Source organism: Xyrauchen texanus, chromosome 1 (genome assembly GCF_025860055.1).
Source record: "Xyrauchen texanus isolate HMW12.3.18 chromosome 1, RBS_HiC_50CHRs, whole genome shotgun sequence".
Lineage (NCBI taxonomy): Eukaryota > Metazoa > Chordata > Actinopteri > Cypriniformes > Catostomidae > Xyrauchen > Xyrauchen texanus.
In genome coordinates, this window is record NC_068276.1 from 56,804,354 (window position 1) to 56,831,096 (window position 26,743).

General features: G+C 37.8%; 2 protein-coding genes across 2 annotated transcripts in view; both read right to left on the reverse strand.

Moving 5' to 3' along the window:
• The window catches only part of LOC127655325 (synaptic vesicle membrane protein VAT-1 homolog-like), a 32,333-nt gene extending 10,744 nt beyond the window's left edge, over positions 1-21,589 (reverse strand). Inside the window, exons 1-7 of the mRNA XM_052143114.1 lie at positions 21,359-21,589; positions 19,940-20,069; positions 19,221-19,436; positions 17,406-17,548; positions 15,915-16,018; positions 13,248-13,303; positions 12,891-13,085 (exon numbers count right to left, since the gene is read on the reverse strand). Coding sequence (XP_051999074.1) covers positions 12,891-13,085; positions 13,248-13,303; positions 15,915-16,018; positions 17,406-17,548; positions 19,221-19,436; positions 19,940-20,069; positions 21,359-21,564 — 1,050 coding nt within the window. The 5' untranslated portion in view covers positions 21,565-21,589. The remainder of the gene's footprint in view (positions 1-12,890; positions 13,086-13,247; positions 13,304-15,914; positions 16,019-17,405; positions 17,549-19,220; positions 19,437-19,939; positions 20,070-21,358) is intronic.
• Positions 21,590-23,130: 1,541 nt separating this feature from the next.
• bola3 (bolA family member 3) lies at positions 23,131-26,191 on the reverse strand. The gene is made up of 4 exons (XM_052143849.1): positions 26,056-26,191; positions 25,711-25,840; positions 25,531-25,619; positions 23,131-23,555 (listed from the first exon to the last, which is right to left on the reverse strand). The coding sequence occupies exons 1-4, from the start codon at positions 26,110-26,112 to the stop codon at positions 23,490-23,492; spliced, it is 342 nt and encodes a 113-aa protein (XP_051999809.1). The 5' UTR covers positions 26,113-26,191; the 3' UTR covers positions 23,131-23,489.
• Positions 26,192-26,743: the final 552 nt, after the last annotated feature.

Below are 26,743 nucleotides of genomic sequence, written 5' to 3' on the forward strand. Positions count from 1 at the left end.
CCTGTGAAGACTTGGATGTAAGCTCCATTAAATTACAGAGAATGAAAGCATTATTAATCATACTGATCATGTGACACTTCAATTATGTATAGTTTTGTTTCATAAAACAACTACAACAGTGATTGTCAGAGACATAATTTGATGTTCCACCATATTTTCAGAGTTTGGATATTAATTTTATAACCACCTGCTGCTGCTGGAATCTTCAAACTGCAAATGCAACAACTAAATTTAGACTTTGCGCTGAAAACAGACATGGTTCTGAAATGTCTTATCGCAATTATCTATTTCTCAGGAAATTAGAAAACAGCGCTTTGCGCCACTTCATTAAATTATAATACACCCACAGTTTGCGTGCATACACCCACAGATAGCGCAAATACTCCCACACACACACACTTGCACTTGCACTTTGCACTGGGACGAAAATGGGATAAGATGATGCACAGACGTTGCTTTGAGCCTAGCGTGGTCACAAAAATAGAGCCCCAAATCCTATCAAATTTGGCATTTAGATGGATGTGTTACCCGTCATAAACATTAACAAACACTCTTCATGTCTTAAGGTTCATGGCATTAAATATTTTAAAGATATATATTTTTAAGACACTAATAGCAAGTAAATTAGATATTTATCACCCAAATTGTGTACAGTGCCTGCTTTGTTTTTTGAGTTTCCCAGAATGCACTGCAAAGTAAAACAGTCTGTATGCTGATAGTCAAAAGTCTGCCTCTGCAAGACCAGAGGGTTGCAATTTGAAATTCCATTCATGTGCAATGCAATTGTTATTGTACTTCTCTAACTAAACTACTTAACCGTATAATAATAAAGGAGTACAGCTGTAGCCTTGAGCTTTGTAATTAAGCAAAACCTTTTCTTCCTGCAAAGGATGCTGGTTAACACAGTGCTGTTTGTGTGTGGGTGACTTAGTCTTAGCAGTATGCAAAAATAGATCATTTATGTGCTTGTGCAAATGGTGTACAAATGATTAATTCCTTCTGTCTGCTATTATGCATCACATCTGACTCTCTAGGGCAAATGTTCACTTAGCTATACAGTATGTGGAGCTGATTGGCCAGGGCTTTGCAGGCACAGGATGATTAAGCAAACATCCAACGTGCCTGTCAAGCATCATGCATTCAGATACAGCTGAGAGAGAGTGCTGCACAGGCCTCAGGTCAGTGCAGATCTAAATGCCTTTGCTTTTGACTCAATATGAATGCCAAGTTGCTATTCTGCCAGGTCACCAGACACCAACATGGTGCATAGTCCTGGTTACCACGACAACAGTGCAAGGCACGGTGTGTGTGATTGAGAAGAAAATGCCACCGAGTGGTTTCTTTGTTAAGCACAGCAGAGAGCAGCCAGTGAGGTTTGTTGAGGTCACAACATACTAAAGTACAGTTTAAATGAACAATGAATGGAGCTTTTTACCCCAAATGTTCGCTAAATGAGGGCTGGAGTAGTTTTTACATTTCCATTCAGAGACTCCACATACTACTACAAATCTATCTATCTATTTACATTGAGAAAGACTTGACAATAATTTGTTATTTTATAAAAAGAGTCAGAATGTTATGAGACCATTTCTAACTGCGGACGTTACGCTTTCCAATTGTAACACTTAAAGGAATAGTTCAATTTAAAATGATCTCATCTTTTACTCACCCCCATGCCATCCAAGATGTGTATGACTTTCTTTCTTCTGTAGAACACAAACAAAGATTTTAGAAGAATATCTCAGCTCTGTAGGTCCATATAATGCAAGTGAATGGTGAACAGACCTATGAAACTCAAAATATCACATAAAGAGAGCTTAAAATAAGACTCCAGTGGTTAAATATATGTCTCCAGAAAATACGTTTTAGGTGTGGGTGAGGAAATAGATGAATATTTAAGTCATTTTTTTTACTATAAATCTCCACTTTCACATTCTGAAAGTGAAAGTGGAGATTTATAGTATATAAGAACTTTAATATTGAACTGTTTCTCACCCACACCTAAAAGACATGAATTCAACCACTGGAGTCATAGTGATTACTTTTATGCTGCCTTTATGTACTTTTCGGAGCTTCAAAGTTTTAGTCACCATTCACCATTCATGGACCAACAGAGCTGAAATGTTTTTCTAAAAATCCTTGTTTGAGTTCTGCAGAAGAAACAAAGTCATACACATCTTGGATGGCATCAGGGTGATTAAATGATGTGAGCAATTTCCTCTTTGTGTGAACTATCCCTTAAACAAAAATTATATTAACCTTTTGTTTTTCAAAAGAAAGCACACATCAAATAAATATTATCATTGCTTTAATACTATAATAAAGCATGTTATTTTCTTATAACTGGTTAAACACTGCTTTAATGTATCAGTTCATTGTTTTAACAAGCACAATGTTTCTGAGTATTTTCTCCTTTATATGGCACAAATTTGTTTAGCTTTGTGTTTAAAAATATATGTTTAAAGCAAGACTCTTAAGTGGGAACTACAATATAATTAAAATTTGGTTAAAGTTATTTCTTACTAAAATATTTTGATCAGCTGACAATCTGCAACTACTTCCATAAATAATGTTCTTTAATAAAAATATTTTCCAATATACCACAGTTAGTTCCTGTCCTCGAATCTGATTGGACGAGAGACGTTCCATGAGCACTGATGATCAGCACTTGGACGCTTCACTGTGTGTGTATCACTCCGCTTGTGTTCCTGCTGTTCTAAACTAAAGTGTAAGCTTAGTGCAGATTTGTTAGGAGTTACTGTCTTTATTTTTGAAATTACATATTTTAGCCAGCAGGTGTGGCAAAAGATAATTTTTGTGTTTAATATGAGCCAGTAGGTAATGTAAAGCGAATCCGTCATTGTTTACACAGAACAGCGCTCCGTGAGTTTCCACTTTGGATACATACTGTTTAAAATGGCAGAGGACATCGCTGTTTCTATAGTGAATGACATTTGCGCACCGGCTACCCCGAATTAGAGAGGAATACCCCGCTTGGACTTCTATATTCCACTGAGAAAGCTGACTTTCAGAAAGCTGACAGCATCTCTGATTAGGTGTGCAAACAGGTGATCGCACACGCTCCATCTCCATCTCCATCTCCATCTCTCTCTCTCTCTCTCTCTCTCTCTCTCTCTCTCTCTCTCACACACACACACACACAGACAAACACACACATACATCCGTATATCCTTGTTTATCCAATAACTTGTAAGAAATAGCACAAGCCATGATACTATTTCTGAAGTGAACATTTTTTAATTACTAACGAATGCTTGGACGCATCATTTGTTTTGAACCAGCAACGGCAGATTCTGATCAGTCGCGTAATAAAGTAGTTCCATGCACAAATGCGTTTTTATGAACGTACTCGGTTTTTCCAATTTTATTTTTAAAGGTACTTGTTCATTGAACTGTTGTATATAAGCAATATCACTCTTGCAATCATGCTATATGGCCCAACATCAGCACTGCTGTAATTACCTGTGGCCGAATCACAGCAGTGAGGGCCATATCGCACTCTTGCTCGTGTGATATTGCTTAATTAACAGCTAGTGTTAGCATCGGTTGTTTATGTTAAAAATCAACAAACAATCTTGTGAAAAAAATAGGAATTGAATTGTCTTCTTTTAAAAGTATCATTTCAAAATAACTTTTGTGCCACAAATTCATTGTTTTTATTTACTTTTTTAAATATTTGGCAACACTACAATAAGATGTAAGGGGAGGAGGTATTGCCCCAAGTGAAGGAGTTCAAGTACCTCGGGGTCTTGTTCACGAGTGACGGGACAATGGAGCGGGAGGTTGGCCGGAGAATCGGGGCAGCGGGGGCGGTATTGCACTCGCTCTAACGCACCGTTGTCACGAAAAGAGAGCTGAGCCGAAAGGCAAAGCTCTCGATCTACCGGTCAATTTTTGTTCCTACCCTCACCTATGGTCATGAAGGTTGGGTCATGACCGAAAGAACTAGGTCACGAGTACAAGTGGCCAAAATGGGCTTCCTCAGAAGGGTGGCGGGCTTCTCCCTTAGAGATAGGGTGAGGAGCTCAGTCATCCGTGAGGAGCTCGGAGTAGAGCCGCTGCTCCTTTGCGTCGAAACGAGTCAGTTGAGGTGGTTTGGGCATCTGGTAAGGATGCCCCCTGGCCGCCTCCCTAGGGAGGGGTTTCAGGCACGTCCAGCTGGGAGGAGGCCTCGGGGAAGACCCAGGATTAGGTGGAGAGATTACATCTCCACACTGGCCTGGGAACGCCTCGGGGTCCCCCAGTCAGAGCTGGTTAATGTGGCTCTGGATAGGGAAGTTTGGGGCCCCCTGCTGGAGCAGCTGCCCCCGTGACCCGACTTCGGATAAGCGGTTGAAGATGGATGGATGGATGGACTACAATAAGATTTTATTCAATTAGCATTACTTAACTAGATAAGTTAACATTAACTAACAATGAAAAATACTTTTAAAGCACTTATTAACCTTGGATAATGTTAATTTCAACATACAGTATACTAATGCGTTCGTAAAATCATGTATTATTTTTTTAAAACACGTTATGCTGTATAAGTTACCATTAGTTAATGCATTATAAACTAACATGAACTAACAATAACAAAAATGTTTTATTATAAATTAGCATGAGCAAATATGAATAACTGCTATGACAAAAATAAGTGTTCATTGTTATTTATGATACCTAATGCATTAACTAATGTAAAAAATATGGCTTTCAATCGCTACATTTTTTTAATCAAATTAATTACATGGTGTCCCGATTAATTAATCACGATTAATCGCATTTAATCGCATATACAAATATTTGCTGAGAAAGTCCCTCATATAACAATAATTCAATATATAATGATGAAATAATTATACATAGTTATCTATAAATATTACAAAATTATATATATATATATATATATATATATATATATATATATATATATATATATATATATATATATAAAATAAAAAATATTCAGATAATTAAAATGCTTTACATTCCTGTAGCAGAAGAGTTAATCATTGATAAGACAATACAAATACTGGCTTTAGAATACAATGTATTGTTTACTACCATATTATTGATCATAAGTCAATCATTGGCACACAGTTCACAGCAATCCATTACACAAGTGACTTTGTCAATCAGAGATTTATTATGAGGGCTTGTTTAAGGACCCGTCAATGTACACCTGCATCAGAAATGCTTGTGTAGCGTCTCTAGTGCATTGCATCATAAACATAATATTTTTAGGTCACTGTGTCAAGTTAAATATACATTCACCTAGAACTTTATTAGGAACAGTATGGTCCTAAATATAGTTCCCAATATGGTCTTCTGCTGTCGTAGCCCATTCGCCTCAAGGTTCGATGTGTTTGCATTCTTAGATGCTATTCTGCACACTACAAATGTACAGAGTGGTTATCTGAGTTACTGTAGCCTTTTTGTCAGCTCAAACCTGTCTGGCCATTCTCCATTGACCTTTTTCATCAACAATGTGTTTCTGTCCACAGAACTGCCGCTGACTGTATGTTTTTTGTTTTTGGCACCATTCTGAGTAAACTCTAGAGACTATAGTGTCTGTTGTGCATGAAAATCCAAGGAGATCAGCAGTTATACCAGTCAAACCAGCCTGTCTGGCACCAACAATCATGCCACCAATTTTCCCTATTGTGATGGTTGATGTGAACATTAACTGAAGCTCCTGACCCATATTTGCGTGATTTTATGCAGTGCATTGCTGCCACATGATTGGCTGATTAGATAATCAAATGAATAAGTAGGTGTACAGGTGTTCCTAATACATTTCTAGGTGAGTGTAGTTTAATACTCAATCTTTAAACACATCTTGAGATCCCTTAGTTCGGATGTGTGCTCCATCAAGTGTTTTGAACGCAAGAACGTAACGAATGTTTGTGTTGTGCTGCTGCTGAAGGGTGTTTTCTTCACTGTATAAACTGCTCATTGCCACACAGCTGAAGTTTCACTTACTGCCCTCTGGAGTAAACAGGTGGTACTACAAGCTCGCATTTCTCAGGAATCTTCCTTATTACAGTCCGGGGTCATTGTGATTAATTGCGTAATTTTTTTTAACGCGTTATTTTTAATAAAATTAATCGCACTGAATTAACACGTTAAATCAACAGCCCTAAAAAAAATACAATTTACTGTAAAATCTATTTTAAGTGATCACAATTCTTTTTCTCAACTCACAGAACTTTACAGAAGATACTGCTAGATAAGAGTCATCAATAACATGCTTGTGATTGTCTCTCCTATGTGACGATGTTCATTAGAAGGAATGCTTCAAATAATGACATGACATAAATCTTCATCTTTAGGAGGACGGCATACACCAGTAACTGCCTGTCTGATTAGAAAATAAGCATGAAACTCTGATTCAACACAGGCACAAATATCAGTGCCCTGCTAGCTATATCGTTTGTCAAAAAAACCCACAAAAAACAGGAATAACAGTTGAATATTAGAGCTCTGATCGATTTAGTTTTTTCACATTAAGAAAGCCATCTTTCATATTTTGCCAAAGGGGAGACAGCGGCTTCAACTGTAAACACATAATGACATTCTGTTCCCTCCTGCTGCTTGCTGAAGACATTACTGTCTGCCATCCGTCATCTACCTCTATTTATTACACCTCTCTGCTCTCTCTTCTTCTTTTTCCATTTCCATTTGTGGCTTTTTCTTTAATAACTCTTTAACCCTAACCCAATTACTTACTCTCTAGATCTTATTATAAATGGTAAATGGTCTGCAATTATATAGTGCTTTTTTAACCTTAGCGGTATTCAAAGCGCTTTACACTGCGTCTCATTCACCCATTCACACACCAATGACAGCAGCTGCCATGCAAGGCGCTAGCCTGCCATTTAGAGCAACTTGGGGTTCAGTGTCTTGCCCAAGGACACTTCGGCATGTGGAGTCGTGGGGGCCGGGAATCGAACCGCCAACACTGCGATTAGTGGACAACCCGCTCTACCAACTGAGCCACAGCCGCCCCAAACATTCTATATTTAAAAAATGCATTGTTCCAACTCTAAATTCTGATTGGTTCTCCACGTTCAAAACCACTTTAAAATGACTATAAACGCAGTCCAGACTCGACATTCTATATTAATGTGCCAAGTTACTATGTTGCTTGGCAACGAAACTTACACTAAAGATCTATATTACTTGGTGGAAGAAATATTCATTCCAATATAATTAATAATAAATATACTTTTTGTTGGACATGTTGTTCTTTTATAAAATCAGTAAGTCAATTAATTTATATCACCCCACATCTATTTTCATCAGTTTCTTTCTCTCATTAGCAATGTGACTGTGTCTCCTGTGGGACGTGTCAGCTCAGTCAGGTGATTAGAACCACACATGTGCTAAGGATGAGGGTAAAAAAAAGAGCACTCTAATAAATGACACTGGCTGAGTGCACGGATCTAACTACTTTACAATCTCCTGTCAACCATATAGAGTTTAATTCAAGCCCAATAGCTGCCTCATGTGCTGCCTAAAGCAGACAGTATGGAGAAAACAGTTATGCAGCGCAATGACTCACCAGAAAAATTCAAATCAACATAAAATCAAAACTGACTCTGTGTACTTTCTCAAAACGTGTTCCTGGTCTTATTATGAATGAATTATAGTTCATCATAAGAGGTACATAATATAATCTTTTTATGAATGATTCACATTCTTCATACATACCGCCACCTACTGGATGGGGCTGGTAAAAGGTGGAGATTTATAGTAAAAAAAAGGACTTAAATATTGATCATATTCTCATCCACACCAATCATATCGCTTCTGAAGATATACTGTACATTTAACCACTAACCACATACAATTTGAACAGTATCAAGATTTTTGGTAACAACATGTCATCTAAATCAGCATGCAAGCCTAAGCAGCCCTACATGAATCCAGCATTATCTGCATGTGCACCAGCTGTGTATGTAAATGTAATGGCAGCTCTTTGAAGTGTCTCCAAAAGATCACAGGTGTGCCGTATAATGAGCTGTTGATTATTTTCAAATAACATTTACAAGAACACATAATTAGCAAGTGCAAAACTGTCTTTTATCTAAAAAAACATTTTAAAAGAAAAAATGTCTCAGGGCAAATTTTTCATAAAAGATGATTGCTGTAGTAACATGACATCATATGTACTCAACCAAAATGCTAGGGTGTTGTGGTTAGTTGCCATGGAGATTCTACAGTATGCAGTTGTTATGGTGTTCCGAGTTTTTAGCGTGTTTCTATGTGGTTGCTAGGGTGTTCTTGATGGTTGCTAGGTTGTTGTTCACTTGCCAAGGTAAAAAAAAGCCCACATCAAGGTCTCTAACACATTCTGATCCCTGAATACGGCTCAGGTTCCAACTTCAATGTCAATGGGATTAACAAAGTACCATTTATGAGAATTTAATTGCTGGTACATTTTCTGATAATATTTTGAAGCACGTAATATTGTGTTAACTAAAAATAACATTTATTTGAATATATTTTCCTATAAAGAAAGGCAAAAAAGCCTTAGTGTATCTTCAGCTTTAGTGTATCAATAGGAAATATATATATATATATATTAGACTCCAAACATTCCTTTTGCAAATAAAATAGAATAGAAGAACAGCGAGCCGTGCAACAATTTCCTCTCTGACATCAGGTATGATACACATGAAAACTGAATTTGATTATATACACAACAAGACAACGAACAATGTAATATTCACACACTCAAGAGTCAGACACATGCTCTCCGTTGATGCACTCCATCAGTGTGATATAAACAGTGCACTCAGCCAGCTGCAGGAAAACATCGGAGGAGAGGTGTTAATATATTTGGCGCGAGAGTGAATGACGTACATAGAGCGAGAAACCTTGCTCTGATGAGAGCAAACAAAGTATCCATTATTTATAAGTTATAAACGAAATAAAAACAAGCCTGCAAAATCAAACTAGGGATGTGCACAGAGGTACAAAACCATTTATTGCTGCAGTGATTTACAGGAACATTCCAGGTCCCATACAATTAAAGCTCAATAGACAGTATTTGTGGCATAATGTTGATTACCACATTTCATCCCTAGTTTATTTATAAATCGTGGATGCAATGAGGCACTTGCAATGGATGTGAATGGGCCCGAACCGAAAACATTCAAATACAGATTTCAAAAGCATCGCCAGAAGATGTAAACATTATACAGTACGTGTAAACATGAATATAGTGAGATTTTAGTGTGATAACATTACTATTATATATATGCTTATATGGGTTGACCGCCGTTACGTCGACATGGCAAGGAAGTTGTTATATTTGATATAACTTTATACTGATAAGATAACTATGCGGTATTATCACACTAATAATGGATGTGGCTATACTTTAAATAATGTGTATATTAATGTAGGGGGATGCATGTTAAAATTATTACACTAAAACAATAACATGGCGAAAATATACATTATGCAATAACTAGACAATATTTTTATATCACACATGGCATAAAATGTAAGTTTAAATCACTTAGATTTGAGCTTTCTGACATAAGAAGTAGAGAGTGTGGTTGTGCTCAAACTTATACAGTATTTTCACACTTGCTTAAGGTGCATGGAGCCAAAACTTTTTGTTATCTGCATAATGAATTAAAAATGTATGGCAAAAATACATTATTTGTTTATTTTGTACCTTAATAAAGTAACTTCATCCATTGTAAAAATAAGAGAATTGTAATGTCAAGTTTTAAAGTTTACCTAGGCAAATAATAACACTATAGAATTGTAACTGAACATAAATATTTCAAAATGTACACTCATAATTAAAAATTTGAGTGCTTTGTATTTTAGACATTTTTATTAACAAAGCAAAAGATCCAGTGAAAATATGTGCAGCAATGAAATGTATAGGAAACTTACTGAAAGTTGGGTTAATATCTTAACAATGTACATGCCATTAACACAAGCGCCAAATTCCAAGAAGAAGAGTGAAAAAAGACAAATAAACAAAAAACTAATCTGTACTTTTCTTTTACTTGGAATGAAAATGCTATGAGCACTTGCAATATGGTTACTGTCTCTTTAAGAGAATCAGGCTTGAGTGCATAATACAATATTGAAAGCAATCTGTGCAGGGTTTTTTTGTTGTTGTGGATTTTCTCCCCTTTTTCTCCCCAATTTGGAATGCCCAATTCCCAATGCGCACTAGGTCCTCGTGGTGGCATAGTGACTCGCCTCAATCCGGGTGTCGGAGGATGAATCTCAGTTGCCTCCACGTTTGAGACTGTCAATCCGTACAACTTATCACGTGGCTTGTTGAGCGTGTTACCGCGGAGACAGCGCGAGTGGAGGCTTCACGCTATTCATCCACACACAACTCACCACGCGCCCCACCGAGAGCGAGAACCACATTATGGCGACCACGAGGAGGTTATCCCATGTGACTCTACCCTCCCTAACAACCGGGCCAATTTTTGGTTGCTTAAGAGACCTGGCTGAAGTCACTCCCTGGATTCAAACTCGTGACTCCGGGAGTGGTAGACAGCGCATTTACTCGCTACCCTCGCAGTTTGTTTTGTTCATTAAAGTTTTCTTTTATTTTCTGACAGTAAAGTATATTATCATTCTGCACAGCAAGAAATCAGGATTTCAGAGATTCATTGATTGAGACTGAGAGACCACAGTCAATATTGAACTTGTGATGATCTGCTGCCTGAAGCACGTCGTTCATCATCCACTCAGCTAAAGGTTTATGTTCTCGATGGATCTTCCTTGATCCTTCCCTCGCTGTCAAGTGGAGCGTCTGTGTAATGCCGCAACAGCCAATGTTTCTTCTCTCACAGCCCCACTCCCTCATATGTTTTGGTGTGATACGATAAAATACGTTAAGAGACTGTGTCCACTATGAGGAATGCAATTCTGATTCCTTAAATACTGGATGGTACAGACGGTTGGCAACTGTTATGCGGCACACATGACAACATTTATTAATCAACTTATGGACCTGTGCTGCCGGCCCACCCGGAATTCCTCTGATCCTCCCGATTAGCCACTCCGGCCCTGAATTTACATTTACATTTATGCATTTGGCAGACGCTTTTATCCAAAGTGACTTACAGTGCACTTATCACAGGGACAATCCCCCCGGAGACACCTGGAGTTAAGGGCCTTACTCAAGGGCCCAACAGTGGCATCTTGGTGGTGCTGGGGCTTGAACCCCCGACCTTCTGGTCAGTAACCCTGAGCCTCAACCACTGAGCCACCACTGCCCCGTTTTTAAATATCCGATGGATGAGTTGAAAATGCAATAATGCAAATTTCAATGAAATCAAAACTTTATAAATGCTGTCGACTGAGACTTACTGACGTACTGAAACGGAGGAACATTCCTTTAAAGGGACCGAATGAAGGCTTTACCAGGCAAACTGTCCTAAAAATCCATCCCTTACACTGTCAACAATGCAATGCTCCCACTATGTGCTAACAAAAACTCTCTGGGAGAACCTGGAATGCGAATAGCGCACATAACACAGCACTCTGTGAGCACGGATATGTTAGCCACAGCCTGTGCTGCTTTGTTGGGTCACATGGAGGGAGGGGGGCTGCTGGCAGTGTAGGTAGAACAGAACTACACCAGCTGTAATCAAAGGAAAAAATGGAAAAGGGCTGGACAGCCCACCTGTCGTCTGAAAGGCTGAGACAGCTTCTGATTACATCAAGAAATAGAGGTTGCTATGCCTGTTCTTTTATAAATGTCTTACCAGCCATGTTTTGGATAGATAGACCTAAAGGTGTAGTTCACTCAAAAATGAAAATTCTGTCATTATTTACGTACATTTATGTTGTTCCTTCTTCCATAGAGCATAAAGGGAGATATTAGGCAAAATTTCAGCCTCAGTCACCATTCACTTTCACTGTATGGAGAAAACAATGCTTTGAATGTGAATGGGGACTAAGTGTTCTCCTTTTGTGTTCTATGTAAGAAAGAAAGTCATTGGGCTGAGTAAATAATGACAAAACTTATATTTTTAAGCGAGCTATCCCTTTGAAGGCAAGATTTAAAGGGGGAAATCTCCTGCATGACTGGTGACAAAAATCTAAAGTGAAGTTTTACAAAAAACTCTGACTATAAAGAAAGTTATATTGTTTAAGCTGTCAATCAAATTTTGTTGGCATTTTTTATGCCTATTTTTAAAGTGCTCATAACAAAACAAAAAAAAATGTCATCACTTTATTTTTCTCCAGAGGTCCATTCATAAATTTAATGAAGGTTTCTTGCAACAAAAACAGTCATGCTTTAGTTTTTCCCAACCATTTTCTTTCCTCTCTATGATATTAATAAATTAACTGAATCAATTATTTGCTACTGTACCTTTAAGACGTCTATGTAAATGCTGTTCTGATTTGCTAATCTTTTTGCATCTCTGCATAATAACACTACCAACAACCAATATACAGCAGTAGGCACTGCGAAACCTTTCAATAACCGGCCTGTTTGCAAAACTTGCCTTCCATTGTGGCAGGTTCACAAAACAATCTGCCGCACAATGTGTTAAAGGGACAGTTCACTCAAATATGAAAATTCTTTCATCTTTCACTCTCCCTCAAGTTGTTCCAAACTCCTATCACTTTCAGTCTTCTTTGGAACTCAAACTCAAAAGGAGATGTTAAGCAGAATGTTAGCCTCAGTCACCATTCACTTTGATTGCACAGAAAAAAAGATGCAATGAAAGTAAATGGTCTGTCAGTCCGTAATATTCTGCTTGACATCTCCTTTTGTGTTCCATTGTAAAACAAAGTAATATTAATTTTGAACAACGTGAAGGTGATTAAATGATGACTGAATTTTAATTTTTTCTTGGACTATTCAACAATGCATTGCCTCTTACCTCTTCCAGTGCCCAAAGGGAATCAACAACAGGTTTAATCTTCTTTTGGTCATAGAGGGAGAGAAGTTTCTGTACTGCTGTCTTGACTTGGCTGCATCCTCCCTGCTTGAAGAGGAGGTTCAGGAGCGAGAATCCAGCCATGACTTTATTCTCCTCATAGAGTTTGATTGGGTTCACCTTCTCAACCTGCCACCACTGAGAGACAAACATGCACAGTACTACACAGCAAAGATAATGGATCACAAATCCCTTTTAAAAGCATTTACAATTTTTTAAATATGTGCAAAAAAACTGCACATCTTCAACATTTTTGTGACCATTCAATTTTTGAAAATAGCAATTACAAACTGTACTCACAGATTTAGCAACGCTGAAGAAACTTTTGGTCTCTCCTGTCACCATGTTTGATGAACCTGTACAAATTTTGACAAAAGGTTTAAGGAATAGTTCATGAAAATGCTTGCATAATTTAATCACCCTCATGCCATCCCAGAACACACACAATGATTTTAGAAGAATATCTCAGCTCTATTGATTCATTCAATGCAAGTGAATGGTGACCAGAACTTTGAATGTCCAGAAATCGCGTAAATCAGCACAAAAGTAATCCATAAGACTCCAGTGTTTAAATCCATATCTTCAGACACAATATGATAGGTGTGGGTGAGAAACAGATCAATATTTCAGTCCTTTTTACTATAAATGCTCCTCCCTGCCAATAGGTGGCGATGTGCACAAAAAATCACCATAGAACTCTTAGGAGAGCAGAAAGCGCTTAGGAGGGCTGATGAAAGTGGACATTTTTTGTAAAAAAATAAAATAAACATTTTCTCATCCATACCTATCATATTACTTCTGAAGACATGGAGTCATGTGGATTACTATTATGCTGTAATTATGTGCTATTTGAAGCTCCGAGTTTCTGGTCACCATTCACTTGCATTGTAAGGACCAACAGAGCTGAGATATTCTTCTTAAAATCTTCATTTGTGTTCTGCTTAAGAAAGAAAGTCATACACATCTGGGATGGCAGGAGGGTGAATAAATGATGAGAGTATTTTCATTTTGGGTGAACTATCCCTTTAATTTGCAACCTACCAACATGTCAGGGGCAAGTTTTCACATGAGGAAGTTCTCGCAAGGGCTTTATTTCAGTAACAACAACATGTTTAAAGTCAAAATGCTGGTTTTCTCTATGTAACACCTAGTTTAAAGCCCTATTAAATTAGAAGATCATCATATTTTTGGTATGACTGTTTGGTAAAAAGTAAACAGGCATTTATATATATATTCATCCAAGGGTTACCAATATAATGAAGGCAAATTTGAACCAAAAAGTTGAACTGCGTTCTCAGGACAAGGGTATTTTTCATAAATACGGTTGGGTTGTCACATGCATTTTAAAAGTTACACATTTATTTAAATCTATTAATTACAAAATGTTCATTGCCTAAAACAAGGGTTTCAAATTTGTTCATGTTGCTTTTTACTATTTTGCTGTTTCATGAATTTCATAACTGTTTCATAATTGTTTTACTGTTTGAATTAGGCTGAAAAGTCTATACAGGCAATCTAATGATGTCCCGCTGTGACAGCTTTACCCATATAGTGTAAAAACATGCCCACATGTGTGCAATTTTTAACAGAATCTTTGTTAATAGTATTTTTTCCACCTTAAATTTGTAATGTAAAAACACAGTATAGTCTCGGCATATGAAACAATAACGAGGCCATTGCGTCACATTAATAGGCTCCATCCAGCATTATAATGATTCCATCATTTTCTTAAAACTAAAATTTGCATAATCTCTGCTCGGTGGTGTCCCTCCTAATTAAAGACTCCTAAAGGGACAAAAAGCTAATAGAATAGGAGTAACTACAGTCACAGGCATTGCTCTGTAATCTTTCCTGTGGATTAACCTCAATTTGCCTTTAACCACTTGTCAAGTGACCACTTTCAAATCAGGGTCACAAGGTCACAAATGAACATTTTATGAAATCTCCAACATGTGGAATAAAACATGCTGCTCTTTTTGGTTCTCTTCGGTAACATTTGCATAGTCATACACTGTCCAAGACTACTGTGTGAAGTTATTTTAATATAGAATTATAACTTCAAAAGGAATAGTCCTGTCATTATCAAAAGTCTCAAAGTTTCAATACAGCATTTATGCCATAATGTTGATTGCCACCAAAAAAATAAAATATTTCAACTCTACTGTAAGTCTCTTACAATGGAAGTGAATGGGGCCAGTCCATAAACACTTAAAAACACACCATTTCAAAAGTATAGCAACAAGACGTAAACATTATGCATATTAACATGATTTTAGGGTGATCAAATCAGGGATTTACCACCGTTACAATGTTTACCAGATTACCGGCATTGTGTTGTCATGATTTTGGATAAAGCTTTACACAGATAAGGTTAGTAAGCAATTGTATCACACTAAATGTTCAAACATATAATGTTTAAGTTAGTAGCTATACTTTTTAAACACTGTGCATTTGAATGTTTAGGGACTGGTCCCACTAACTTCCATTGTAAGTGCATTACTATATTATTTTTTTTAAATAAACAAGGGGCGAGTTGAAAATATTTTCTTGTGGTAATCAACAATATGCCACAAATACTGTTGATTGAGCTTAAATTGCATTGAAACAAAACAGTCCTTTAAATATCTGTCTTTTCCTCACACAAGTGTATCATATGTCTCGGAAAAAGCACAAGAGTCACATGGACTACATTTATAGTACTTTTATGGTGCTTTTTGTCCTTGTTAATGCTTTATAACCACTGGTCGCTCAACGCTTTTCCTAAGAACAAGAGCAGTGTGAACATTCTTCAAAACATCTCCTTTAGTGTTGCACAAATGAGTACGACATGGTGACTAAATGATGACCGAATTGTATTTTTTGAGTAAACTATTCCTTCAAAGAAAATCCTTTCATTCTTATAAAGTTTTTTAATTAGTTTACAGTCATTTAACCAAAGTGAATGCTCTTTATCAGTGTGATACCAACCATACAGAATGTAAGTTCCCATTGGCTTGAGCAGAGCAAGGCCTTTTCCTGTGTTCTCTCCACACAGACAGTCCAGTACAATATCAACTCCCTCTGGAGATATCCTGCAGGACAAATGAGAAGCCATTAACCATCTCTTTCCTCTAAACTCTGGCCAGTTCTAGCTACAGGTCTAAACGACGGCTATAGAAGACCAAGTCCTTTAAAACTCTGGAAACCAGCCAACAAAACACATTAAATCAACAAAAAACATGATAAAAAAAAAACAAAATGTTTGTCAGTGTCTCGTGGAAAAGTGCAACTTTGGAATGGGAGGTATGTCATTATATATGAGGACTCTAATGCTTTCCTATCCTCACCGGGCTTGGACCGCCTACAAGGCTTAACCATCAGGAGGACTTGTGATGCCCGGGGTCCTGCCTATTGTGCAAGAGGGACCAACTTGAGATTAATTAAATTTTGCTCTACCCCTGATCCTGAGAGGAATGTGGAACCACTGTGCTGATAAGAGTCCTAATCTCCTCTCTCATACTCAGTTTTGCTTTTCAGCTAAATAATTATCAAATCAATATTATAAAACATTAAAGAGGTAAAATACAGTATTTTCACAAGGTAACTGGTAGTGAATGGTGACAAGAACTTTGAAGCTTCAAAAAGCAAATAAAGTCAGCACAAAAGTAACCTATATGACTCCAGAGTTTAAATCCATGTCTTCAGAAGCGATATGATAAAGTGTGGGTGAGAAACAGATCAATATGTAAGTCCTTTTTTACTATAAATCTTCACTTTCACATTCGTCTTAGGGCAGGGAGAAGTTATAGTAAAAATTGACTTAAATATTGATCTGTTTCTTTCCCACTCCTATCATATCGCATCTGAAGATACAGATTGAACCACTGGAGTCATAAGGATGTATGATTACTTTTATGCTGCCTTTATGTGCTTTTTGGAGCAAAAAAGTCATTTTTAATGGTTAGAACAAGAAGAAATAGATCCTTGAGGTGTCAATTGCAGGTTCCTCTACAGCTAAGGAGTCTTTGTAAGGGAAACCATTAAAAAAATGGACAGCATGTACAAAAGGTGCTTGATAAATGTGCAAAATTGGCATGGAAAATGTAAGGCACCAAAACATATCGTCGGCACAATAATTTATTTCTAAATGAGCTGTTTTTGGGTCTGGCTTGGCCAGTTGCTGAACATTTGTCTACCTTTTGTCGTGCTGATCAGTGTTCAAAGAGGGACGTACCAGTGCCCATCCCCACAACACACCACACTACTTTCCCATCTAAGCTGGGTGTTGCCATGGGGACTGGAACCACGCAGATCTAGAAGAAGTAACTAGTGACGTCTGCCCCCTCAGACTGGCCTCCCGGTATGACTCATTTTTTCTCTAATCATCTAATCCCTCCAGATCCCCATAAGTAGTCGAATTTACAGATATTTTGCCCCCTAAAGCAACCAAATGCCAAAACAGAATGTCTGCCTTCTTACTTTTTAACTTCTGAAACATAGTCAATGTTTCTGTCGAAGAGATGTGTGACCGAATGCTTTATGGATTCGTGTTTGAAGGGAGAGGCGGTCCCAAACACAATGACGTTAGGGACAGTGGAACAGAGTTGAGCAACAGCTTGACCCTGAAATAAAAAGAGAGGAAAAAAACAAAGGAAAATGAACGATTCTGTACATTTGAGCAATGACATATGAGCAATGGCAACTTAAAACAACAAATAAAAAATTAGATGTTTACTTTTTTTTGACAAAAATGGGAGCAGTGCTTGCCCATGCAAAACTCAGAGCTATGATGCTAGGGAGTTAAGGTGGTTGCCAGGGCATTCTAGTGGTTGTGAGCATGTTGCTATGGGGTTGCTAGGGTGTTCTGAGTGGTTACTTAGTGGTCCGATTTAAAAGATCCACCCCCAAATACTCCAAGATATGGTTCGGGTCCCTCTTTCAATGCAAGTTCATGGGAGATTTTTTTCTCAGCACACCACATGATTTGAGGTATCATTCATGTTCGTAGCATAAACGGTGCGGGTTTATGAATTATGCGACAACATTTAATAAAAAGGGCCCTATATTAAGTGTGGCGTTATGCGATATGTCATATGCACAAAACCAGTGGGCATGGCCATGAAGTTTTGAAATTGTCGTGCAAGCATGCGCTAAGTCTAGGCGCAAGTGGGTTGGCAAAATTGCACGTACAAAGCGCTAATGGGCTGGGTCAAGTGCAATTAAATTCAGAGGTTCTTCGTCATCTGCATCCTATTATATATTTAATTCCTAGTCAATTACCAGCAATGTAAATAAAGACAGCACATTCATAAGTAATTGGTTGTGTAAATGGACTGTATGCAATGCATTAGAACCATTTGCATCTTGCATTTTTTACACAATAACTATATCCATGCTGTGAACTCTCTACTGCTTTGTCTGCCATCGTTCCAGTGCTATGGTGTTTGCCGGTGAAATACTACAGAGGAAGTATGTTTACTTGTGTCTCCAGACCGCGATGCATGTTCTCTATCAGCCTGTCTCACCTGTGGACTTGACGGTGTTACAGGATGCTTGAAACATGCTTTTCTTCTCTCCCATTGTTCATTGTTTTGTAATGTAGGTTTGTTATATGTTTCTCTTTTAATCACAGATTTTATTATATTGTGCTTAATATTTGTACAGCATCCTTGAGTTTTGGAAAGGCACTATACAAAATAAACTTATTATTATTATTATCATCTGCTGGTGGAATGCCCAAACTGCAAATGCAGGAACTGAGTTTAGATTTTGCACCGAGATTAGACGCACTTCTTAGACATTCTCAGACACGCAAATTGCACTTTACGACACTTCATTAACATGCAGTACACTCACAGACAGTGCAAACTCTCCCCCCATGGCCATTTGTGCTTTGCGTTGGAACAGAAATTGGATAAGACGTAGTGCACGGTTGTTGCGCTGCACCTAGCACACTTGTGAAAATAGGGCTCTAGTGATCATGTTGAGCCAGAGCATGCAACGATATTTGAGCATGTCTAAATAAAAGCCATATGTTGAGTCTGTTTTCACTACATTGCAAAGATCATTCTAAAAACCGTTGCTTTGCTTGGAAAGATGTCTTCAACTCAGTAGTGAATATGAGATCACTACAGATCAAAATGAATAACTGCGCCCAAATCAACAATTTTTGCATAAGTTAAAATAAACAGAACTTCACTAACTGGCATTTAAAATATCTGAAATGTAGTTATTTTTGGTCTGCTACTTTGAAGTTCACTTTCAAAACCACAACCCTCAAAGCAACAGACTTACCACCCCACCTCCTGCTGAGTGGACTAATACAGACATCCCCTCCCGGAGATTGGCCACTTCAAACAGCATCATATATGCAGCCACAAAGTTCATGGAGAAGGCAGCCGCCTCTTGGAATGTCATGTCATCTGGGATCTTATAGACGAAATCCAGCGGTGTGCACACCACTTCTGCCCAGGCATTGTAATTTACAAATGCCATCACTCTGTCACCTATCTGAAAGGAGGCAAAACAATTCTTTTAAACAGACTATTTTTAGTAAAGTCATATAAAGTATATGACTACTGTATATTGTCATATACTAAGAATAAAGGACAGCAGTGTGTTACTAGAACATCATATTCAAAAGTGGTCCAGGATTATGTATTTTTCCCTACTGATGGCTTCTATTAGGGATATATCGATGACAGTTTCAGTACCCATCAATATTATTATTATTTTTAATTATTGGTATCGGTCTGAATAGGTTGTTATTGAAAGAATATAATAAAAGCGATTATTATTAATTATATATATCATCATATCTATCGTACACTTAACCTGATTGAAAAATAGACTGATGCTTCATTGTGTACACTGTTTTTAATATTAGCCATTATATAAGTTATTAGCCATTTTAAATGCATTTTCAGCAATAGGTCAAAATTTTGATTTTGGTGCACACCCAGTTCCACTTTAAGCATCGTTATCAGCCATGAACACAACATGTTTAAACATACCTCAAACCCTTTGGTGTTTTCTCCCATTGCCTCCACTATCCCTGAACACTCAAATCCAGGCACAAGAGGAGTTTTGGGAGGATTATCAATATTTCCTTGACGCACCATTAGATCAAGGAAGTTCAGCCCACTGTAAAAATTGAATGTCAAGTGTCAACATACACATTTCATCAAATAATGTCTGATTTCACCTAACAAAGCCCACGTGTGCTACATCAGGCAATTCACATGGATTTTATAATAACATACTTCCCCTACATTATATATGAATATTACATTATAATATTTAATCATATTGGAGGGGACTTCATTAGTTCATTAGTCTATCTGTAGGCTGTTTACATTTTCCATGCAACAAATTATAACGTATTAAAATAGAATTGCAATTAGGATTTCGACTCAGAACAATCCATTATTTAATATGTAATGTTTCCAGCAATTTGTACCGTGTTCACACAACAAAAGTTCCAATGTCCCAAGAACAGCCAAGCAATAATCAACTACATGAGAGCCAAGCGCAGAGATTTGGCTTGAACATAGTGGGGGGTTGCACCGTGAAGCATTTACCCATGATTCCATTGATCATGGTATTGATCATTGGGGGGAGGGGAATTAGCTTATTGGAGGGGTTACCTCCCCAATTCCCCCCAGAATCTACACCCTAGTATGATAGACTTTTTTACATGTTATTTCTACAAAATAACACTTATTTAAAAAAAAAAATTTAATTAATATATATATATATAAGTGTGTGTGTGTGTGTGTGTCTGGGCCTGTGTGTAAGAAATCACTCTGAGAGCAGGTGGATGGTCACCGTTACATATGCTTAAGTATTGCATTATTTAAATTATTTATGTGCCATAAACCCAAAGCGGTAACACTTTGCAATAAGTTTGCATTTGTTAACAACATTAGTAAACTCGAACTAACAATGAATAACACTTTTACAGTAATTAGTAATATTTACTGTCATTTCAACATATGCAAACATATTTTTTTTACATACAAAATAGTAATTGTTAACATTAGTTAATGCACTATGAACTAATATGAACAATTATTGTATTTTAACTAACATAAACAAAGATTAATGCTGTTAATTGTTTGTTCACGATATCTAATGCATTGCAAAGCAAATATGAAAACGTATTGAACGTTACATTGCAACAAACGGGATGTTTTGAAATCTCTGCAATCGCACATACTGTGCAGAGGCACAGGAAGAAATATATATATTCGCATTATGCTTCAGAGAAAATCCTAAAAATGCATAAACTGTTTTAAATCCTAAATATGGATATTACGTGAAGACACCTGTTCGTCTCGCCTCTATTCCTGCTGCTACGTGTTGCTGCTGTTCCCAGTTGCGCATCACGGTTCACAGCATAAATGAGGGAATATTTAGGCTGAAATATTTACCATGCTTTCACGTGAATCTTGACTTCTCCTTCTTGAGGCTCTGGCATGGGTTTCTTGGTGACTTTGAGTTTGTTCAGACCACCAAAGCCTGTCAACATCACAGCCCGCATTTCTTTTAAATCCACCGCAGAAACGGGATTCTCCGGCTCCTTCTTGTCTAGTATTTGCTCACTTTCCTCTGCCATCTCCGTCCCTTCCTTTTCCATGCCTGGTGAACCGCCTCTATCGAAGCCTTCCTGGATACTGCGCTCTCTTTAGGAATACTGCCGCATCGTCCGAATACTGTCCGAATCTCGGACGAATCGTTCTTTAGAATCGGTTCTGTTCAGTGATTCACTCGAACGGATTCGCACAGCGTTTGTAAATCACTGGACTACAAGTGAGAACGCTTGGGGACGCTATGCACAGTAACACCACTTCATTTTTGTTGGCTATGAAAACGAGCCTGAGGGATAAAATACAGCCTGTTCATGGGGTTGTAGCCAACTGTGGTTTAAATACTTAAAAATATATATTTTTTCTTTTTCTGACAGAATACTAATTTGATGTGATCTAGGAACTTAATACGGACTCATTTTTATTCCCCTCAATGTCAAATATGGCACGCTGTGTTGTTACTTCACAACAAAAACAGTAAATCCCAAAGTACGCTTCGGTTTTAACACAAACGCTTAAGGCCCGTGCATACATCGTTTTTAGTGTTCTATATCGAATCGCGCCTGGTTGACCTTTCAACGTACACTCTTTTGATTGCAAACATAATATGAACACGTTCAACACATGCCTATAGCAACAGCCTTGTGATAAGTTTTTAGCACAGTCAACAGCAGGCGCATGCGCCAACGAGGAGCATAGACGAGTACCGTCCGCATGTCCATGAGCCATACGAGGACAGTCCGTGATGACAACAAAATTTGCCTTTGTCTACTGATGATTAGCGGCGATTACATATAGCACTTCTTCGTGACAGCATGGCTCAACTGAGAGTGCTGCCCCCTTGTGGACCCACTTACACAGTGCAATTAATTCCAGGTGGATGTGCATTCTGGGCGATTAGAGTATGTGCAGTTAAGGCCAAAGCATACTTCGGTTGTCTGGGTTGCGGATTGCCTCACGCAAATTTCGTTGTCAGTGCGGACTTGCACGGCCCAGACTATCTCGATACGTGGACAGTTCTTGTCTGTGCACATTTACCGAACTAAAAGAGTTTCACAATGCAGTTGTATTAGGCATGCATCGAACGCATGCCTAATACATAATGCAGTCAGAAGAGTATACTGTACTTTGAGAGGCAACGCAGTCAACCGGATGCGAATCGAATGCACAAAAACGGGACTCAAAAGTCGAAGTTATTTACTTTTTTGCACCACTAGCACCACCAAACGGAATTGCAAAAATAAACTTTGTTTTTTAACAATATGCCGCTATGTCTGCCGTTGGTCAAACAAAGAGATAGTTGGGGCGGGACTGAACTAAGCGGGGCACTCAAAACAAACTTCTTAGCATGACAGAAACATTGTTTCTGTTTTTGAGAAAATTAAAAAACTAGCATAAACCAACATGGGAGTAATATGCAAGATACCTGAAGGGAAGGAGGTTTGAAAAACAAACAAACAAACAAAAAAAAATTGTTGTTATATCTTTTAAGATCTTAACTGCACCTGTTGGACACACAAGTCAAAAGTAAAACACCACGAAAATGACATCAGGTGGTGAAGGCAAATTCTGCTTTCTTCACCATACATAACTAACATGCATTGCATTTGGTCCTTTAAAAAGCAATGAAACACTGACCTATTTAATAAGTATGTCTGAGTTTGACACATAATACAAAACAATACATTAGGCTTGTGCCACACAAGTTAACAGAGAAATGAGCAGAGATATATTTGAATGGCTTTCAATGACAAATTCTTACACATACTCATTTACAGGACAAAAACACAGTTATTTTATTTTGTGCGCATTACAGGATTTGTGGACCATATCCATTCATAAAATATATAAAGCATTTGCCTGGCATCAAACACTATTATAAATCTGTATAATTTAACAACAAAAAAAGACAGATTGAAGTGTGTACTATATTGTTGCAGTGAGATAACAATGACAAACATGATGTGAGAATCATTTACTTTCCAGGAACATCAGTGAATATGCGCAGACCGTGCATGGCTTTAATTTCATCTTTCAGAGCCTGTTGAACAACAAAGCATAGATTATAATATACACTGAACATTGCTTTAATGACACGAAGTTAAATCTGCACTAAACAATTAGTTAAACAGGCATTAGACATTACGACATCAGAAAAGAAAGACTATTTATGCTTCTGTTTTGGGTGGGTGATGTGACATTTCAAGCAGTGACAGCAATGCAACTCGCTATACTTCATCTAAACTATTTTAAACAATATTTTTCCCCAATCTTAATAACACAATTATTTCTCTATAATTATTATGAATGCAGTTATTATGACCTCATGTTAGAGAGACTACATGGAATATTTTGTACATTTAAAATGACATTAATTTGCCACATTGCAGGACCATTAAAGTGAACTGCAAAATTGTGATTCAAATGGTGAAAAACAAATTTAGCATGGTTTTATAATGGTTTACAACAATATTGGGCTGAATTTAACTCTTGCATGTGTCAGTGTTAAAGGAAAAGTTCACTCAAAAATTAAAATTATCATCATTTACTCATCATAATCAATCAACATAAATGTGTATGTCTTTTTCTTTCTTCAGCAGAACACAAACACAGAATATTTAGAAGAATATCTCAGCTCTGTAGGTCCATTCAACACAAGTGAATGGTGGCCAAAAATCCCATATAGGCAGCATAAAAGCAATCCATAGGACTCCAGGTGTTAAATCCATGTCTTCAGATGCGATCCAATACGTTTTGGGTGAGAACAGACCTAAATGTAACAATTTCCACTGTACATCTGGCCATTGTGGTCTCAGTGCAATCATGATTTCAAGTTTGATGACATGAGTTATATTCTGGTCTGTTGTTTTAACCCAAAACAGACTGGACATACATAGGGCACACTTGATCTAAAGGGGATGGTGGCTTTAAAGTTGGGATGTGCCCAAATAGTTGGCATTCGGTTAACTGTTCAAAACGCCACTATTCGAATACCAAAATCCCTATTTGGATATTCTACACTTGCAATAGAGGTCTTGAATAAGACCCAAACTCGACGAGTTTCAACAAAGCGTTGGATTTTCCAAGTATTGGGCTAGTTAGGGGCTGTTCAAACATGGTTTTGTGTGCATCTGCGCTGTTTTTGTAAATACTGTTAACACCTGGATGGACATCTCTAACTGTTGCGCTGAATTTCACAGATTCATTTTAGCGTCTCATGCAGAATGGCGCCATTTTTAGACAAGGTCAAAAATATATATATATTTTTTATAAATGCATCTCGAAACCCCTGCGTTGTCATGCATGTGATCGGCTAAGCACAAAAAAGCTGGAAAATGTACTGAGCAAAATCTAGTCTTGATTTTGACTTACTAAATCTAGTCTTACTTGTAAGTCCTGACGGCGAAAATCAGGAGCCTTTCTCAACAAAGTGTGTGCATGATGCAGGAGCAGCTGTGAAGTTTGTGAGTGAAGTTGTTCTGAGGGAAAGATGAATTGGGGGTGAAAAATGCTCGAGAATGCACCGGACAGCACATGGACGATAACATGAACCCCCGATGAAACATTAACACTTTTGAATGTCTATTTATGTATTATGCTGTCTAGTCTTATAGCTCACTGTGCACTTTATTCTAGACATTTTGAGTAGTGTTTATGGAAATTCCATTCCATTAATAGTTATTTATTCCCGGCGTTCCGACTCCATGATGAAAAACCGTTTATGAAACCTCATGGTTAACCAAATGTGAAAAGCTGTAACCGTGCACATCCCTAGATTAAACCACTGGAGTCGTACATATTACTTTTAAGCTGTCTTTATGTGTTTTTTGAGCTTTGAAGTTTTTGTCACCATTCACTTGCATTGTGAGGACCTACACAGCAGAGATATTCTTCTAAAAATCTCCATTTGTGTTCTGCAGAAGTCAATAAAATCTGGGATAGCACCAGGGTGAGCAAATGATAAGAGACATTTCATTTTATGGTGAACCATCCCTTTAATACATCATTTGGCCTACCTGATTTACTAATTGGTGCTGTTGAACTGTTCTCTTTCCTCTAAATTCATCAGACTCGATGTGTATTTCATACATTGCACCACAACCTCCTGAAATTGAACACAAATCATTTACAGCACATTACACGATTGTTTAAACCCCAAGTAAGGTCTAGACGCGTCATTCTCTGACAGGACTCACCGGATATATCCACAACTTTGAGCGACGAAGCGTGGGGAAACTTCTCTTGTAATATTCGCTTGATCCGCGTCTCTCCATCGGTATGACTGGATGCAAACCGCGCTATAATATTTCTACACAACACGTGAGTCTAAAGAAACAGGGACAGATGTGAACTGAAAACATGCATAAATGTACCAATCATGACATTTTGGCTGGCATTTGACAAGGTGACAGAACAGCACGAACTACTTTCTCATGCAACACACTCAATGCAATCTCTCCTATCGACAACTGTCGTCTTGGTGTGCAAACTTTTAATTGCAAGCCAAAAACTTCTGTTATAAATCATGACAACATTCATACGTTTACGTTGAGTCTGGCGGCTCTGAGAAGAGACATTTTGGTGGCGAGGCAGTTCATCGATTCAGGTGAATGGCAAAATATTTTGCTCAAAACAAGCTTGACAAAGTCATGCCCTGTCACGTTTCTTCTTCTCTCTCTTTAATTGGCAGCTCATATTCTAAAATAGAACATTACCGCCACCTGTGGGTCACGGATCAGATACTCTTTTCTTCTTCTTCTTTTTATTGGCAGCTCGCATTCTAAAATATAACATTACCGCCACCTGTGGGTTACGGAGATAGACTCTTTTCTTCTTCTTCTTTTTATTGGCGGCTCGAATTCTAAAATAGAGCATTACCGCCACCTGTGGGTTACGGATCAGAGACTCTTTTCCTTCTCTCCCCAGACCTTTTAGGACTCTTGATTCTGGTGGCGCTGCGTGTTCAGCTCCTCCATTTCAGCCCCAAGTCCCTCACTGCCCAGAAAGAGCAGGGGGAAAAAATGGCCTAGCTATATTCTTTCAATTAACCGAGTCACTATCACCCCCTTACTGGATTTAAAAGATTCTTTAAGGTTAATTGTTGTTCTCCTTCAGTAATAAATCTGTTTATTTCTTTCCTCAGTATCTGTTACAATGTATTAATACATGTTCCACTGTTTCTCCAACTCCATAACAATCGCATAATCCTGTTAGATGTTTTTCTTTTAT